This window comes from Atheta coriaria, unplaced genomic scaffold, assembly GCF_025399875.1.
Source record: "Atheta coriaria isolate IRGN ID8LTWV9N9 unplaced genomic scaffold, Caltech_Dcor_3.1 hic_scaffold_2_pilon, whole genome shotgun sequence".
NCBI lineage: Eukaryota > Metazoa > Arthropoda > Insecta > Coleoptera > Staphylinidae > Dalotia > Dalotia coriaria.
This window is the reverse complement of record NW_027045444.1, coordinates 4,569,344-4,586,605: the sequence shown is the minus strand read 5'-3', so window position 1 is coordinate 4,586,605 and position 17,262 is coordinate 4,569,344. Positions and strand designations below refer to the sequence as shown.

General features: G+C 33.4%; 1 protein-coding gene across 1 annotated transcript in view; it reads left to right on the top strand.

Annotated features, from left to right (window-relative positions):
- LOC135799414 (Krueppel-like factor luna) overlaps positions 1–16,943 on the top strand; it is a 35,670-nt gene extending 18,727 nt beyond the window's left edge. Inside the window, exons 2-5 of the mRNA XM_065312520.1 lie at positions 1,502–1,579; positions 5,167–5,482; positions 14,619–15,125; positions 15,878–16,943. Of these exons, the coding sequence (XP_065168592.1) occupies positions 1,502–1,579; positions 5,167–5,482; positions 14,619–15,125; positions 15,878–16,053 (1,077 nt within the window). The 3' untranslated portion in view covers positions 16,054–16,943. The remainder of the gene's footprint in view (positions 1–1,501; positions 1,580–5,166; positions 5,483–14,618; positions 15,126–15,877) is intronic.
- The last annotated feature ends 319 nt before the right edge of the window (positions 16,944–17,262 follow it).

The window sequence follows — 17,262 nt, the reverse complement described above, 5'->3', positions numbered from 1 at the left end:
ACAAATTAGTGAAAAAATGTATATTTCACACAAAATTGTTGTAAAAATAATGCTACTTTGACATCAAATATCTTAAAAAATAAAAATGTTATAACAAAAAAATAAAAACGATTTGATGCAGATACTTATTGAGAATATTTATACAAATTTTCAAACTTTTTCAACTAAAAATATAAAAGTTATCAGCAAATTACTGAAAAAAGACTTAAAAATCCCAAAAAAATGATTTTTCTCCATTTTTAACAACAAATATCTCAAAAACTAAAATTATAACAACAAAACCATAAAAACTCCTTGATGCATAATTAATTAAGGAATGCTTATGCAAATTTTCAGGATGTTTACACAAAAACTACAAGAATTCCACACAAAAACCTAAACTAAAATAAAAGCTTTTAGTCTCAAAAATAGACTAACCTTTAATACCAACTACATTTTAATTTGTTTACTAACATTTACACCGCAATCGGCGCAATCTTTTTCATCTTCCTACGCCTCTACTATTATAAAATAATACTAACTATTTTACCAATCGGCAAGTCGATTAATTCGTTGTTATCTGATATTTGTCGCACGTCAAAAATCTATTAAACTACTGTTTGACTTTCGAATCAACCGAAAAACGATCGAAACAAACGATAAAATACACCGACATTTATGTAATATAACTTAGTAGTTATATACATTAATTATTTATTGATTAGTTTTGTACTTTGTTTCTTTGTACGAGCAGTGTTTGAATGCGACGCGGATGATTGCTTTGGTTTTTTGTTGTGTTGTGTGGTGTACTCGTATTCCTCTTCGCTGCAGCGGGTAATTTATAGCGCCGTAACGGTAATTACGCCGAGTCGCAATCTATCTTGTTATGTCTATCTGTGTAAAGAGGCTCAGGCGGAGTAAGACACCGCGGAGAACTCGCGAAAGAAGCGTCATGCAAGCACGATGCGCACGAAATCGTCGAAGAGGAGAAGAGAATGTGCGATGACTCCAAACAAAGGAATTTAACGAAATTTTCATGCGGAGTTTACATGCGTATAGCATAAAAACTACAGGGTGTAGATATAAATTTTAAGCGGATATTTAAAGAGTAGTTATTTAAGAATGTTTTTGGAAAATTTTATCGTTTTTGGTTAATAATTATTGAAGTTACTAATAAAAATATAAAACTTTGTTTTATATGTTGATTAAATTAATTATTAACTTTGATGTTCAATAACAACAAAAGAATTAATGCTATTTAAAAAATTCAAAAACTAATTTATAAATAAATTATCCGTTTATCTAATTCTGAATTTTGATAAATATTAATTGTTAGTTGTAATAGTTATAAACAAAAAACAAAAATAATGCACAAAATAATTAACTCAACTTTAACCTCAATTTACTAATAAACTATTAAAGTTATTTTAAAATTTAATTAATGAATCTGTAGATAATTTATTTATAAATAATGTCTGTAAATTTTGTATGATTATATTGTTTATTTTTTTGTTTATTGCAGGATGAATGCCGAACGGACCCGAATCGATGGGTCGGCGCTCCGCGTCCCGGTATACCACCATCGCCGACGGCACCAGAAGTAAGCAATATATTTAAACTCATTCTGCGCATGCGCGACTTACTTATCATAAGGGGCGGAGCAAAATTTCACTATTTTCTTAATAAAACACACAATTTTAATGCGATTTTACCCAAAATTTTTCTAAACTTAATAAATAATCACCGACCTAGTAACAGTAAACATAAAACTTATTTAAAATAATTTCCAACGCATGCGCATTAAACATTTCCAAGCTTCGCGCCTGATTTACGCTAAGTAGTCGGCGATAATCGTTAATAAGCGTCAGTCGTCGATGTGTAGATGATCTACAAGTCGATTTCATTAAGTGTTATCTCTGCGCAATTAGCCGCGCTCAACCCGGACACGCAAAATAGACAAAACTGGATGTTAACATGCGAACGCGCCGCCGATTACATAAGACCGCTTATTTTTTTCTCCTCAACATTCTACTTCTTTACGTCTGCGTACGGAATAAAAACCAATCGATTACCATAATTTATATTCATAATCGCGTTTATAGTCACAGTCAGTTAACGAAAGTGAAAAATGCAGCGGAGCAAAAAATTTAACACAGATTTTATGTTTGTGTTTTTTTTCAATGTGTTTCTGCAGCAGCCAAATACAAGTCGTAATTATAAATGACGGATTTGTGTAACCAATCATTAGCGTAATCAATAATAATTAGCGCCGTTACGCTCGGTGCTGTGTGTTTGCACGAAAGCACAAATCATGATGCCACAATTCCCCATCGTTCCTTAATTTCCACCGTGCCTAATTCCACAATATTCAGCGCACAATCGTCGCTGCTCGAGCGCGGATTTAATTAAAGCGAATGCACTCGATGCACACGCGCACACTCCGATGAATAATGGCATAATTACACGGAATTATTGCTATTTGCCGCTAGGTTTTATACTAAGCACTGAATTAGTGAAAATTTTGTTCAAATCCGAGCGGGATTAGTGATTTTATTGCGAAAAATAGGAAATTATGCTCCGCCTACTTGTATGTACGCATGCGCAAATTACTTACGCAGAAATTTATATTTTTCTTTATAAAATTCTCATTTTTAACATAATTTCAGATGAATTTTGTAATTTTCATATATTTTTTGTATGAAATATTAAATTTTGCTCCGCCTACTTATCTATACGCATGCGCAAGTGACTTATCTTCATGGGCGGAGCATAAATTTACATTTTTTATCATAAAACACTCAATTCTTCACCGATGTCACCCAAATTTTCTAATTTTCAAACATTTTATCAATAAAATCTTAAATTTGCTCCGCCTACTTGTCTGTGCGCATGCGCAAGTCACTTATCCCCATGGGCGGAGCATAAATTTACATTTTTAACCATAAAATCGACATTTCTTCACCGATTCCACCCGAATTTTCCATTTTGACATATTTAAACTTCTTTTATTTTAATGCGCCTATAAACCTTTAATGATCTCATTTAAACTAATCTAAAAATACTCTCACTTCAATACAATGCAGTACCGAGTACTTAACTTGCAACAATTGTATCTTTTTCGACAGTAAAATGCGTCGTAAATGCCTATAAAAGAAAACACCAAATAAGTCACTCAAGGTGCATTTAATGCGCACTTAAAGACAAAAGACCGACACTCACAACTGAAAACTAAATTAACAGATGGCTGTTATTTGGTTTGATTTGACTTTATTCCTCTTGGGTGTAAAAACTGATAAACACACGAAAAGTGTGTTAAAGATCTGGTTTTATTCTCTCAAACGTTATTATTCTCTGGACGATTGATTACGCTACACTGCGTTTGACTCTTGCGTTGAGAGTGTAATTTTTATTTATTTAGTCAGCCGCACTAGTCCACGCTCCAAATGGCGTGCACGCAGAACGAAAAAATGCGCTCGCTAAATAAGTGCAATTTGTACATTCGCAGTGCGTGCACGTCGAGATCAATTTTCAAATCGCGCCGCCTGTGAGCGGAGTGCGAATAATTAAAACAAAACGACGCTTGTTTACTTGGATTGTGATGTTTGTTGAATTTGTAAAAGTCGTCCTGCATTTCAATTAATTTGCTTAAGTTTTAAGCACCGGTATTGCTCAATTCGAGCGTTTCCCACCGAACGCCGATAATCGTAAACTTAATCGCTTGTTAGCGCAATTCCGTCGCCACTTTCGGACGCTCTTAAGTCGCTTTAATTCGCTTTAATTTAGCATTTACGATTTTCCTAGTGCGCGCACATGTGGTCGTTTTCATTCTTCGAAATGGTAATTACTCTCGTACTGGTTTCAGAGTAGGTAAATCAAATAGTTTTGGTAATTTTATCACATGGATGTGACAGCGTTGAGAATTAGTTGAATTTATAGAAAATTACGTTCAAATCGGGCTAAATTTGAGTGTTTTACAACCGAAAAACACTTTGGTATGCTCCGCCTATATTACTTAGTAAGTCACACATGCGCATTATACATGGGCGGAGCATAAATTCACATTTTCTGCGACAACTTCCTTATTTCTGCTCAGATTTGCACCAAATTTTCAAAAATACAAATTTCGTGTAAATCTGAGTAGATTTGAATGTTTTGCAACGAAAAAACACTTCGGAATACTCAGCCTATATTACTAAGTAAGTCACACATGCGCATTATACATGGGCGGAGCATAAATTCACATTTTCTGCGACAACTTCCTTATTTCTGCTCCGATTTGAACCAAATTTAAAAAATACCAATTCTATGCTTATCTAAGTAAATTTTAATGTTTTTCAACCAAAAAACACTTCACTATGCTCCGCCTATATTACTAAGTAAGTCACACATGCGCATTATACATGGGCGGAGCATAAATTCACATTTTCATCGATAACTTCCCTATTTCTCCTCCGATTTGAACCAAATTTTCAACACATGCCATAAATTTCCTTTCTATTTTTCTCTCCGACACCTAACACGCACGGAAATATAAAAACGCGCGATTAATCATCGCAATAATGAATCGAACGGGCGCGAATGGAGCGTGTTCATTATTTCGCGCTCGCGCGTCCGCCAGCTGACGCCGTCGAGACGCAGAAGAAAGATGAAAACGCGGAGATTTTTGTGATGCGTATGCGCCAACGGTAAATTTGTTTAAGTGTCTATTAAGGACACGAGGACATGGAAAATGACATGCGTCGCGCATTAATCTTAGCTATATGGGACTCGCGTTGTTTCTACACAATGCCACAACTTTGATCGAGTATTACTCATAAACTAATGAAGCGATTAGAAACATTTAAAGTGTAGTGTGTGTATAAATTAATTGGGAATGTTTTTAGAGAATTTTGTTATTGTTGAAGTGGAATTACAGCTGGAATAACAAAAAAATTAAATAAATTATTTTTTGATTAAAAAATTATTAATTTTGACTTTGGTACACGATAATTACCAAACTAATTATCCGATTTTAATTAATTTTTCTTTATATAATAAATAATTTATCCCTTAACGCCCATAGAAATATTTATCAACTTTTGATAAAAATTACAACAATTACAACAAAAAAACTAAACAAAATGAAATTTTTTTTGTGAAAAATTTTGTTTTTAAGTGAAATAAATCAATTTTTTGTGTCTTCCGCAGGCAGAAGGTCCACCAGTGCAGATGGAACCGGTCGACCTAAGCGTGAAGACAACGCAACACCGTCGGCAAGGTCAGGAGCGTCGCGGAGGCGTCGCCGACCGGTCGACGACGCCGACGAACAACAACAGCGCGCGGCACGCCAACCACAACAAGCTTTTGCATCATCATCATCATCTGCAGCCGCAGGTGGTGCTGCAGGTGCCGAAATATCCGCCCGCGCGGAACAAATCACTCAATCGTCCCGCTGCGCACGCGCAGCTACCGCATCCGGCGGCGCTGCCAACCGCGCAGAGTCTCAAAGTTACCAATATCACAGGTAAGCCCAAACTACAACTAATAATATTCTACTCGTAGTCGTAGTACGAGTATAGTAGTAGTTGGATGAAATTTTAAGATGCGATCGCAAACTACTGGTTAAAATACCGGCTGCGAACGAGTTAACACTCGAGTCACGACTTTGTCGCCTCGGCTCTGCTTCGACGTCTCTTCTGTGCGACACGGGCCGCAGTTGCGGCAACTGCGGCAGTGGATATCGTATCTGATCGTTATTAACATAAACACGAAATAAAAATTAATAGCGCCCGCGCGATCAACGCCCGCGAAAACGTAAATTAGGGATCAGATAAAGGCGCATCGTGCGCTGCAGTTTATTGATACTAAAATACTCAGGTTGTAAAATATTTCGCGACCTTTTGAACACAAAATGCATGGATTTTGTGTGAGAAAAACAGATATTGGTGTTGGACATGTATTGCCATTTTCAAAAATCAATTAAAAATTAACTGTTTGAGATAATGGATTGTTTTTTGTTGCTAATTGTAAAGAAACTCAATAATTATAATTATCTGAAGGAAATGTCTTCTAAACTTTAAAATTAAATATTTTATGATGATTAAAGTAAAATAAATGCTTTTATTTAGCATTGAAATTTACTAATACTATTTTGCAACTTTAAAAATTAATAATAAATCAACCAAAGCAACAAATTCATAATTTCTTTCATTTATTGAAAGATTATTTAATAGACTATCAAAAATAACAAAGAAATTGAATATTGCTCAAAAACTTTAATAGTTATAAACAAAAAAGTAAAGAAAACCAAAAATTGGTGCTGGAAACTTGTTGTCATTTTTAAAAATCAATTAAAAATTAACTGTTTGAGATAATGGAATATTTTTTGTTGTTAATTGTAGAGGAACTCAATGGTTATAATTATCAGAAGAAATTGTTTTCTAAACTTTGAAATTAAATATTTTATGATGATTAAAGTAAAATAAATGCTTTTTATTTAGCATCGAAATTTAGTAATACTATTTTGCAAGTTTAAAAATGTATAATAAATCAACCAAAGCAACAAATTTAAAATTTCTTTCATTTATTGATAGGTTATTTAATGGACTATCAAAAATAACAAAGAAATTGAATATTGCTCAAAAACTTTAATAGTTATAAACAAAAAAGTAGAGAAAACCAAATATTGGTGTTTGAAACTTGTTGTCATTTTCAAAAATCAATTAAAAATTAACGGTTTGAAATAATGAAATATTTCTTGTTGACAGTCATAGACCAACTCAATTTCTATAAATAACAATAAAAAATATGCTTTTAACATTAATATTTTAGAAGTTACAGTACATTTTTCAAAAAAATGCAGTTTTTATCAATTTTCTAAATTTTACGTTTAAAAAACCACTAATTTCTTAATAATTTCAACAATTTCCAATATTTTCTCACTTATTTTGCATAATTATTTAAACAATTAATGTTTCTATGAGTTATCACAAAGATTATTTAAATATTTCAATTATTTCTTAGTTATTTTCAACATTTTTTCTCGAAATATCTCTAAAATTTATATTTTTACTTTAGAAACAGATAAAATTCCTCCTAGAGTTAATGCAAACACTCTGTATACCACTCTGTGTGGTTCAACATCGAACGCTGGTTAAACAGCAAAAACGATTGGACCTTGAGCGACTAGAAAAGTGCGCGCTCGGTGCGCTTTCTTGCCTCCTTTGCCTTCGCGTTTCCTTCGCGATAATTTAGATTGCTCGTTACGACAAACGACCAACAACAACAACAACAGCGACAACAACTCGTAACGAGCGCGCGCGCGCGCGTGTGTCTTGTTTGTTCTTGGTTCTTGCTCGGTGACTTTGCGCGTGCCCGCACATTAAATTATCGCTTTGTTTGCATAATTGTCGCCGGGCAGAGATACATGTGCATTAGACATGCACCGCCCAAACTGCTTCATTTCGCACGCGGTGTTGGGCGCAAAATGTAAATCTAACTGTATTGCGAGTTCGGGAGCTTTGGGAGAGCTTTAGATTTAAGATTCCTTTGAGAGTTCTTGAGAGCGCGCCGGTCACGACTTGAACTATCGCACGGCCCCGGTGGCCGGACCATCTCTAATCATGCCGAAGAAAGGCCCACCTGAGGATTACCCACAATTTCCTTTCCCTTTATCGGAAAAATTCACGGAAAGTTGAACATTTTCTGCGGTTTTTAATGGAAAATCATTGATTTTTAAGAATTGGAATTTTTTTTTGTGAAATTTTTGTTTATTTTGTTTATAACTTTTAAGGTTTTTGGATTAAAACAAATTTCTTTGTTGTTATTGATAGTCTATTAAATAACCTTTCAAAAAATGCAAGAAATTCTGAATTTGTTGCTTTGGTTGATTTATTATTAATTTTTAAACTTCATAAAAATATTTGTGATTTTCGGCATTTTCGAACAGATTAGTAGTTTCGTTCATGTTCATACTATTACAATGAGCTCGCATGACAATACTTAGACGTTTCTTCAATTTAATTTTTATTAATTTAGCGATACATCCAAAATTTTCATTTATCTCTCCTGTATTTTGAAACCTAACCAACTGCGACACTTCGAAATGTGCAACGTGAACGCAAATCGTGAAAAACAAAAACTAAACACAACTTAGCGCTCCGCTTGCTCGCAAAGACAATAAATTCCTCAAGCCCTGTCGCTGTTTCGACACACGCCGCGGTGCGCAAAACACAGTTGATGCTTATTACCGCCGCTTGTCTCGCTTGTCGTCTCCGCGAGTCTCTTATTAAGCAATTTTTGATCGCAGCGAGCCGATAATTGCAGCGCGACGCAGAAAAACCGTTTCGTTTCGTTGCCAAACTTTTCCAACTCCGCCGCGGCTGCGTGTCACTGTTACTTTTTCAGCAGTAAGTAATTGCGCATGCGCGCGCAACCCAAGTTAACTAGATTGAAAATTTAGCAACCACATTCACCATGGAATAGGTACTTAGTTCTCATTTCTTTAGTTCTCTGCGCGCGGGCATTTACTTGAAATTGAAATGTGCGACGGATTAATTTATGTAACAGCGCTGAATGTGTGCTGCGCGCGTTTCAATTTTATTTCTAATTACGGCGGCATTGTGCGTTGTGCGTTACTATCGTCCTTACGATCGGCAGGGCATATACACGAAAAACGATCTAGAAAGGTAGCGTTTTCGCAATGTAACGCAACACAACGCGAAATCTTACGTTCTAATGGTCGCGGTTGCGCGGCTGTAAAACTGTAAAATATTTTCAGTCGTACACGACTTGATTGGCGGCTAGTGGTGAAGAAAACGGCACGGGTTACCGAATTGTTTATATGTATGCTCATTAGTTGGTACTGAATTTGTTTAGATTTCAAATCTATTGAAGTTTTCTCATAGAAATCTAGACATTTTTTTTAGAATTGACATTTTTTCAGGCACGTTTTCTTGTTTTCTATTATTAAAAATTTCTTTTTTTATTGTCAAGTATAGACGAACTCAGTAACAACAAATAACACCAAAGAATTAGTGAAAATCTTTAAAATTAAAGAAGTTATAACGAGTTTAGTACAAAATAATAAAATTTATGAGTCATATACATTTTTATAAAGTTTAAAAATCGATAATAAATCAACCAAAGCAACAAATTCAGAATATCTTGCATTTATTGAAAGACTATTTAATAGACTATTAAAAATATCAAAGAAATTTAATATTGCTCAAAAACTGTAATTATTATAAACAAAAAAGTAGATAAAGCAAAAATCGGTGTTATAAACTTGTTGTCATTTTCAAAAATCAATTAAAAATTTACGGTTTGAGATAATTACATATTTTTTATTGCTAATTGTAGAGCAACTCAATATTTATAATTATCAGAAGAAAATGTCTTCTAAACTTTAAAATTAAAAATTTTATGATGATTAAAGTAATATAAATGCTCTTTATTTAGCATCGAAATTTACTAATGCTATTTTACAACTTTAAAAATGAATAATAAATCAACCATAGCAACAAATTCTAAATGTTTTGCATTTTTTGAAAGATTATTTAATAGACTATCAATACTATCAAAGAAATTTGTTTAAATTCAAAAACCTTAAAAGTTATTAACCAAAAAGTAAAACTTGGTCGGTTTTCTTTCCATAAAAATGTTATTGATTTTCAAAAATCAATAAAAAATTAACGGTTTGAGTTAATTAAATAATTCCTTTACTAATTAATAGAAAAACTCAAATATTTTCATACTAACCTAGAAATTTTAAAAAACATTCAAAACTTAAGCTTTTACAAGCATTTTTCTACAAAACTACCGTAAAAATTCAAAAATTCCACTCGAAAAAGCGAAACAAATTCGTCCATATGTATATAATTAAACAAATTCCGTTAATGCAATTAATACAAGTCGATCATTAACATATATTCTATCCCGATACACCAGCGCTCGCCAGCGACCGAAGGAGAGCGCGAATAATAACACAAAACACACACACACACACACACACACACGCACACACGGAAAAGTAATTATGTGTAAACATTATTGAAAAACGCAATATAAATGGCAATAAATTACGCCGTAATCACGTTCGGCCGGCTGTAAATAATCGTAATAAACGTAATGATTTTCCCAGGCGCACTCGCATGAATATGCATAAATTGTGAGCGCGCCGAGAGACAAGAAAGGCGTCTTTCTCTCGACGCGCGACTGACGGGCAACGGCAATTATAATCATAGGTAACAGCGATAATTAACACACGGATCTGAAAATTTTATGTAACCGCGAGAGCGCACGCAGCGTAAACGGCGAGTGGACGCCGGCCGCGGCCTAAAATGGTAACAGCAAAAAACCAGCGACAATGCGAACAGTTATTGGCGAAAAAACGAAATTACGGCTAAACTATTGGAGATATTTGAAAATTCCAGAGAAATAATTTGTTAATTAGTTAATTATATGTAAGATTAACTTTTAAAATTAGTTGTTGGATTATATTTGTAAAAGTTATAAACATTTAAAGTGGAGAGATTTTTTTTGGTGTTGGAATTTGAAATGTTTTAGTAAATTGTTTATAACTTTAACAATTATTTATATTTTTATGATTTTCTTTCACGTTGTAAGAGTCAATTAGTTGTTTTATCAGTGACCAAAAAATTAATTTGATATCTTGAAAGTAACATAGAGAATTTTGACAGTAAATTACAAAAATAAATTTATACGAACAAGGATATCACTTGGCGGTCCATTAATATGTTTAAACATAAATAATGACTAAACTATTGAATATTATTAAAAATTTTACTAAAATAATTTGTTTTCACTTTAATTCTGCGTAACTTAAGCTTTAAAAAGTAATAATATTTTAATTATTACAAAAGTTACAAGCATTCAAAGTTGTGTTGATTTTACACTACCACGAAATATCAACTTTTACAAAATTATTTATAACTTTTACAATTTGTAATATTTTTTAACTATTTTTTCACCAAACAATACTTAATTAGTTTATTTATTACCGCAGAAATAATTATTTGAATATCTCAATGCTTTCTATAAAAAAATTGAACACAAATTCAAAGTTCAATTTTTTTACATGTTTTTACATGTTGTAAACCTCGTTTTTCAAAGTTTTAACTTGATAATTACGCGCAGATTGTGGTAACACCGTTGCGCCCGCCTAATTCCTCAAATCCGCCATAGCGCAATGTGTGTTAATCGCGCCTCGGCGCGTTTGAGCGCTCGTTAAGCCCGCTAACAACGCCGGAGAAGCGTGTGCGAAGTTGTGAAGAAGTTAAGTTTCTTGCGCGTTTTTCGCCGCCGGCGCACACTACTCAGCGTTATTCTTCACACGGGCACAATACTAAAGTTTATAAACTTTACAACCGACCGAAACTACCGGTATTACGCTCGTTATGTACTTAAATCTGTCGAAAAATGTCGAAAATAACCAAAAAAAGTTGAAATTTTTTTTCATTTACACTTTCAAAGCGCTATAACTTTTAAAGTTGTTATTATTTTTTAAATCTTTAAATTGTGTATGAAAGTTTATAAAATTACACATCAAAAATCTTAGTGACAATTTTTTGTCAAGTTATTAGTTTTGGCAGAAATTGAGTTTAAAAAAAAATCAATGTTAAACTTTAGAAGTACTATAAGTATTGTCGCATACGCCTATGTTAACTATATGGAAACGAGTGACAATACTAATCTAATCAAACACACTAAAAACCTAAAATTTTACCTCCACACTTTCAAACCGCCATAACTTTTAAAATAATAATTATTTTTACAATCTGTAAACAGCATATGAAAGTTTATTAAATTACACATCGAAAATCCAAGCGACAATTTTTTGCCCAGTCATTACCTCTGGCTGAAATTGAGTTTGAAAAAAATCAATGTTAGACATTCACCGCAAACCGCGAGAACGTGCTGATGCCGCGCTGAGCATTCGTAGAAATTTTTCGTGCCGTACGGGGATCCGGCGTGCGCGAATTGGGAGCGTGGGAAAACGCACCGTCGAAGACGCGAAAGACGCGAAGAGAGACTCTAGTAGAGTCGCGGGCTAGACCAGCCGAGACACTTAACCCACAGCGGGGCAGCGAAAACGAGATGATGATGCAAACCGCAACAACGCCGGCCGGCCGCAAAACCGCAGGACAAATAATCGCTTATTAAATTTATCGGCGTCGTTATAATAAACATTCGACGCGAAGACAATAAAATTACGGCGGATATAATCGGCAATAATAGTAAAACTAAAACTAATGGGTTCTTATGAATTTGTTTCGACTCGGCACACGTGAAATGTCAGTGAAAAATTTAAAGTTTACACTAATTTGATTGTAAAATACACGAGTTTAGAGTTTTTCATGTTGTTTCTTCATAATGTTATTAATTATTAATGCTAGTATTGGTTACCAAAAGGATATTTTAAAAATTTACTGAATTCTATTAAAATTTTAACTTTGAAGTTAAAAAATATTTTTTTTGTGGGAAATTGGCAAAAAAAAATTTTAATATTTTACTAAATTGTTCATAAAATCAACAATTTTAGTCTTTTTTGCATTATTTCTTCAACATATTGTTTATTATTAGTGCTAATATTAATTACTAAAAGGATATTTTGATTATTAATTGCTTTCTACTAAAATTTTAACTTCAAAGTCAAAAAATTTGATTTTTTTCGTGAAGTTATCAACAAAATGTAATTTTTTACTAAAAAGTTCATAAAATCAATAATATTTATAATTTTCATATTATTCCTTCACTATTTAATTACCTATTAGTCCTAATATCCACCCTCCATAGTATTTTCAATTAAATCAATCTCTTCTATAAAAAATTTTTACTCAAACTAAATATTTAACATTTTTTATCAAAAATTTCCTAAAAAACCTCAATTATCTCCCAAAATTCTTCAATTTATATAATTATCCCGTACATAATTTAATAAACAATCTAATTCTCTCTTATAAAATCAAAAGAAACATACACAATAACAAAAACTATAAAAGTTACTACCAACTTTGTCTGTCGAAACACGAAACAAAGTTCTCATGTTTTATACGTGTTCAGCTAGAGTCCTAATTGATTGATTTATGTAAGTGCATCAGGTTTAATAGTTTGTGAGGTTTTTCGACTGCTGCGATGTGAAATTGAGCGAAATGTAGATTCAAAACAGCGTGTGAACCCGCCGATGATTAATGCGCCATCGCATCGATTCTGTAACACGCAGCGCGCGCGCACACACCGCTCAAATTCACATGCGCACCTGATTTATTTTCGCCTTCGGTCGAATTCAACTCAAACGCGAAGCGAAGAGAGAAAAACTAAACTCACACACACACACACATACATCTCACGCATGTGAGTAGTTGAGTTAATGGACGCGCTGTTACCGTTTCGCCCTTGAGGTCTTTTTAAGAGATTAGACTTAAGTCTTAGACTTAAGTAAAACTTAAAATTGCTAAATTCAATGCGTATCGCATTACCGAATGCATCGCCAGGGCAAGTTTTAACTATTTTACGAGTGAGTCGCTTGGGCAATGAGGAGAACATTTGTGTTGTGTTGTGTTGTTGTTGTTGTTGTTGGGAACGGAATAGAATAGTCGTGCCGGGCGGTGTGTGAGAACATCGCGATCGAACACGACTTTGACTTCGAAATTGCCTGCGAAATCGACGCGGCAGGCGAGCAGGCGAGTAATTTAAATGAATGTCAATGCGAGCGTGCGATTTATGCGCTGGGTACCGCAAGGGTTGCGCAATCGCGGCGCTGCTTCATATTTACGTATATGGAGATTAACGCGCTGGAAAAAGTGCGCAAAAACGCGCCGCAGCTACACACGTCAAACCACTTACGACTTGCGCAATGTGTAGAGTTCATATTTTACTTGGGATTTTATAAGGAAGTAGTGAAAAGTTAATATTTTAGTGAAAATATTTGAAATTTTGAGTTTGAGTGTTAAATATTGGAAGATGTTGTTAAAAATTCATTATTTTATGGATTTTATCGAAGAAATTGTGGAGAAAAGTTATTTTTTGCAAAAAAGTTTGATTTTTTTACTATTTTGTTTACAAAATAAACAATTTGAGACTTTTTTATATTATTTCTTCCACATGTCATAGATTATTAGTGCTAGTATTAATTACCAGACGGATATTTTGATAATTAATTGCATTCTATTAAAATTTCAACTTTGAAGTCGAAAAATTGAGTTTTTGCATGAAGTTGCCGACAAAATGTAATTTTTTACTAAAAAATTCCTAGAATTAACAATATTTATCATGTTCATATCATTTTCTTGCCAATTATTTCATAATTAGTGCTACTATTAATTACCAAACGAATATTTGGATGTTTTATTGCCTTGTATTAAAATTTTTCACTTGAAATCGAAGTTTTTTTTGTTGAAATTATGAAAAATTGACATTTTTGACTATTTTGTTCATAAAATAAACAATAATCGACATTTTCTAGTTATTTCTCCAGAAATAAAGTTACTGTTAATGTCATTCACAATTACCAAAAGGGTGTTTTAATAACTAATTACCTTCTAATAAAATTTTGCAATCAAAGTCATAATTTGATTTTTTTTACCGCACCTAACCCAAAAATTCAATAATACTAAATAAAACCACTTCTAACTTTTCAGATAATCTAAGCTCACGTACCTGGACACAAGCATCGCTCCCATCCCCGTCGGCGGCGGTGACAGCAGCCCTCCGCTTCAACCCATCGCCGTTCCTCTCGATGCCCGGCGCACTCCACCGCCTCCACGACCCGCCCACCTCACTACTCTCATCACTGCCACTGTACAAAAAGTCGCGTGGTTTCCCGACCACGGTATCCGCGCCTGCAACAAAGAATCACATCAATGGCGCCACCAGCAGCAGTACGAGTGTCGGCAGCAATGCAAACAACGGAAGCATTAACAATAACAATGTTAGTAGTAATATTAATATCAATAACAACAACAACAACAATGAGAAAGTGGTAGAGGTTAAACTGGAAGCGAGTGCGAGGGATGAGGAGCGGACGAAGAGTGAGGAGGCGGCGGCGCCGCCAAGGAAGAGGAAGGTGCATCGATGCGATGTCAATGGATGTTTTAAAGTCTACACGAAGAGTTCGCATTTGAAGGCGCATAAACGGACTCATACTGGTGAGTAAAAGAGATATTTTTATTTTTTGGGGATAATTTGGATAATAATTAAGATAAATTAATTATTTTTGGTTTAGATTATTCCCAATTAAATAAACTATTAGTGTAGTTTTTGATTTTGTTGTAACTTTTACCATTTTGTTGTAATTTGTTACCAAAGTTGTAGAAAATACTTTTTTACAACAGAAAAATGTTAAAAGTGAAATCAAAAACTAATTTGTTTATAACTTCAACAATTTTGAAGATAAACTAATTATTTTTGCATTAAATTATTGATAATTAACTGGACTACCAATTACGAAAGTGATTTTGTTGTAAGTTTACTGAATTTGTGGCTATTTAACAACAAAATTCCCTAAACTTTTGCCACAAGAGCAAAAATTGAATCCATCAAATCAGAAACTAATTTGTTTATAACTTTGGTAATTTTAAAGATAAACAATTACTTTTTTTGCCTAATAATAGCCAAATATCTATACTATCTATAAACAATTTACCAACTGTCTACCCCCACTCAATTTGTTGTTATTTAACAACAAAATCACATCTCACTATATTAACTCTCAACCAAACCTAGTTTATTTTATCAACAAATTCCTCTATAACTCCACAAATATTTATTATAAACAAATTATTTCTTCACCAAATTAAACCCAAATAACCCCCTCATCATCCCCTAAAATAAAAACTCTCTACCCCCAACCATTCAACAGTTATTCACTATCTAAATAACCAATTTAATATTTTTTCAGGTGAAAAACCCTATCAGTGTTCATGGGACGGCTGCACGTGGAAATTCGCCCGCAGCGACGAGCTCACCCGCCACTACCGCAAGCACACCGGGCAAAAACCCTTCTCCTGCCACCTCTGCCAGCGTTCCTTCAGTCGATCCGACCACCTCTCGCTGCACATGAAGCGCCACGCGTAAACCCACCACCCACATCCCCCAAAATCTTGCCCAGTACGAACAAAACAATCGCGGCCAGTTGCAAGCAACCCAAGATAAAATAAAATTAGTCAAATTTATAAAAAAACCCACACACATGTTATATCACGTAACATGCAAAACGAACGGAATCAAGCGCCAGTAAATAATTGTTAATTATTACATAATAATTAAATTAAATCTATATAGAGATCAACCCTTAGTATTATATTATGTTATGTGTGAGTTTAGAGAACATTTATTATGTATGTATGTATGTAAAAAATCGCTAGGAAATTTATCAACGTGTTTTTATTTTATTTTTTTGTTTTTTTTTTTGTCTAAAGAAATGTATACTCGAGTTACGTTAATGATGTTAATGATTAATTTATACTAGCGCAATTAAGTTTCGAAATAACTATAGCCAGTTGTGTTAAGGCCAGTATCATAGGATTAATTCATCTTTAATTAATTAAAAATTAAAGTAAACGAACAATTTTTTAATTTTTTGCAAACAAAAATGAAGAAATTTAGTTTTTTTTGTTTTTTTGTTGAAATATTGAAATAATTAAACATTCCGTTTGAAATTTTGAAAGTTTTGATATTAATTTTTTATCTCCACGATGAAAAATGATCTCCCGTGAAGGAACTCTTGTTGAATAAACAATTTAGTGTGTTTAGAGAGATATTTATCTATGTTAAGTGTAAAGAAATAATTTATGGGCATTTTCATTCCAATTATTGCACGTTTTTTGCGTGGAGAATAATTGCTGCATATATTGTAAATCTAATTATTTACTGTTAAGTCACATAAAATTCGTTTACTTCGTGTTTTCTTTGATTTTTTGAATGAAACAAATGTGCTAAATCGCTAAATAAATAATTTGGGAAGAGTTGTGTGTTTTGTTGTTATTTTTTAATTAATTTTTGTATGTTTTATGTTTTAGTTAATATAATGTGATTTTAATGTTTACATACCACGAGATTCGATGTTTCTAGGCGAACACAACACTACAGATTGACGAGACTTGCAGATTGTGCAGCGATAACACGTCGAATTCCACATGCAACAAAAAATGTAAACACTGCTTATCTGCAGGTATAAATTTAGTGGGGTTTGTGGTCGGAAAGGTGTAGGTGCTGCCATCTAATACGAAACCTGAAATTAAATAATATAGTTTGTAAATAGAAGTTATTTTTTGTTTTTTTGTA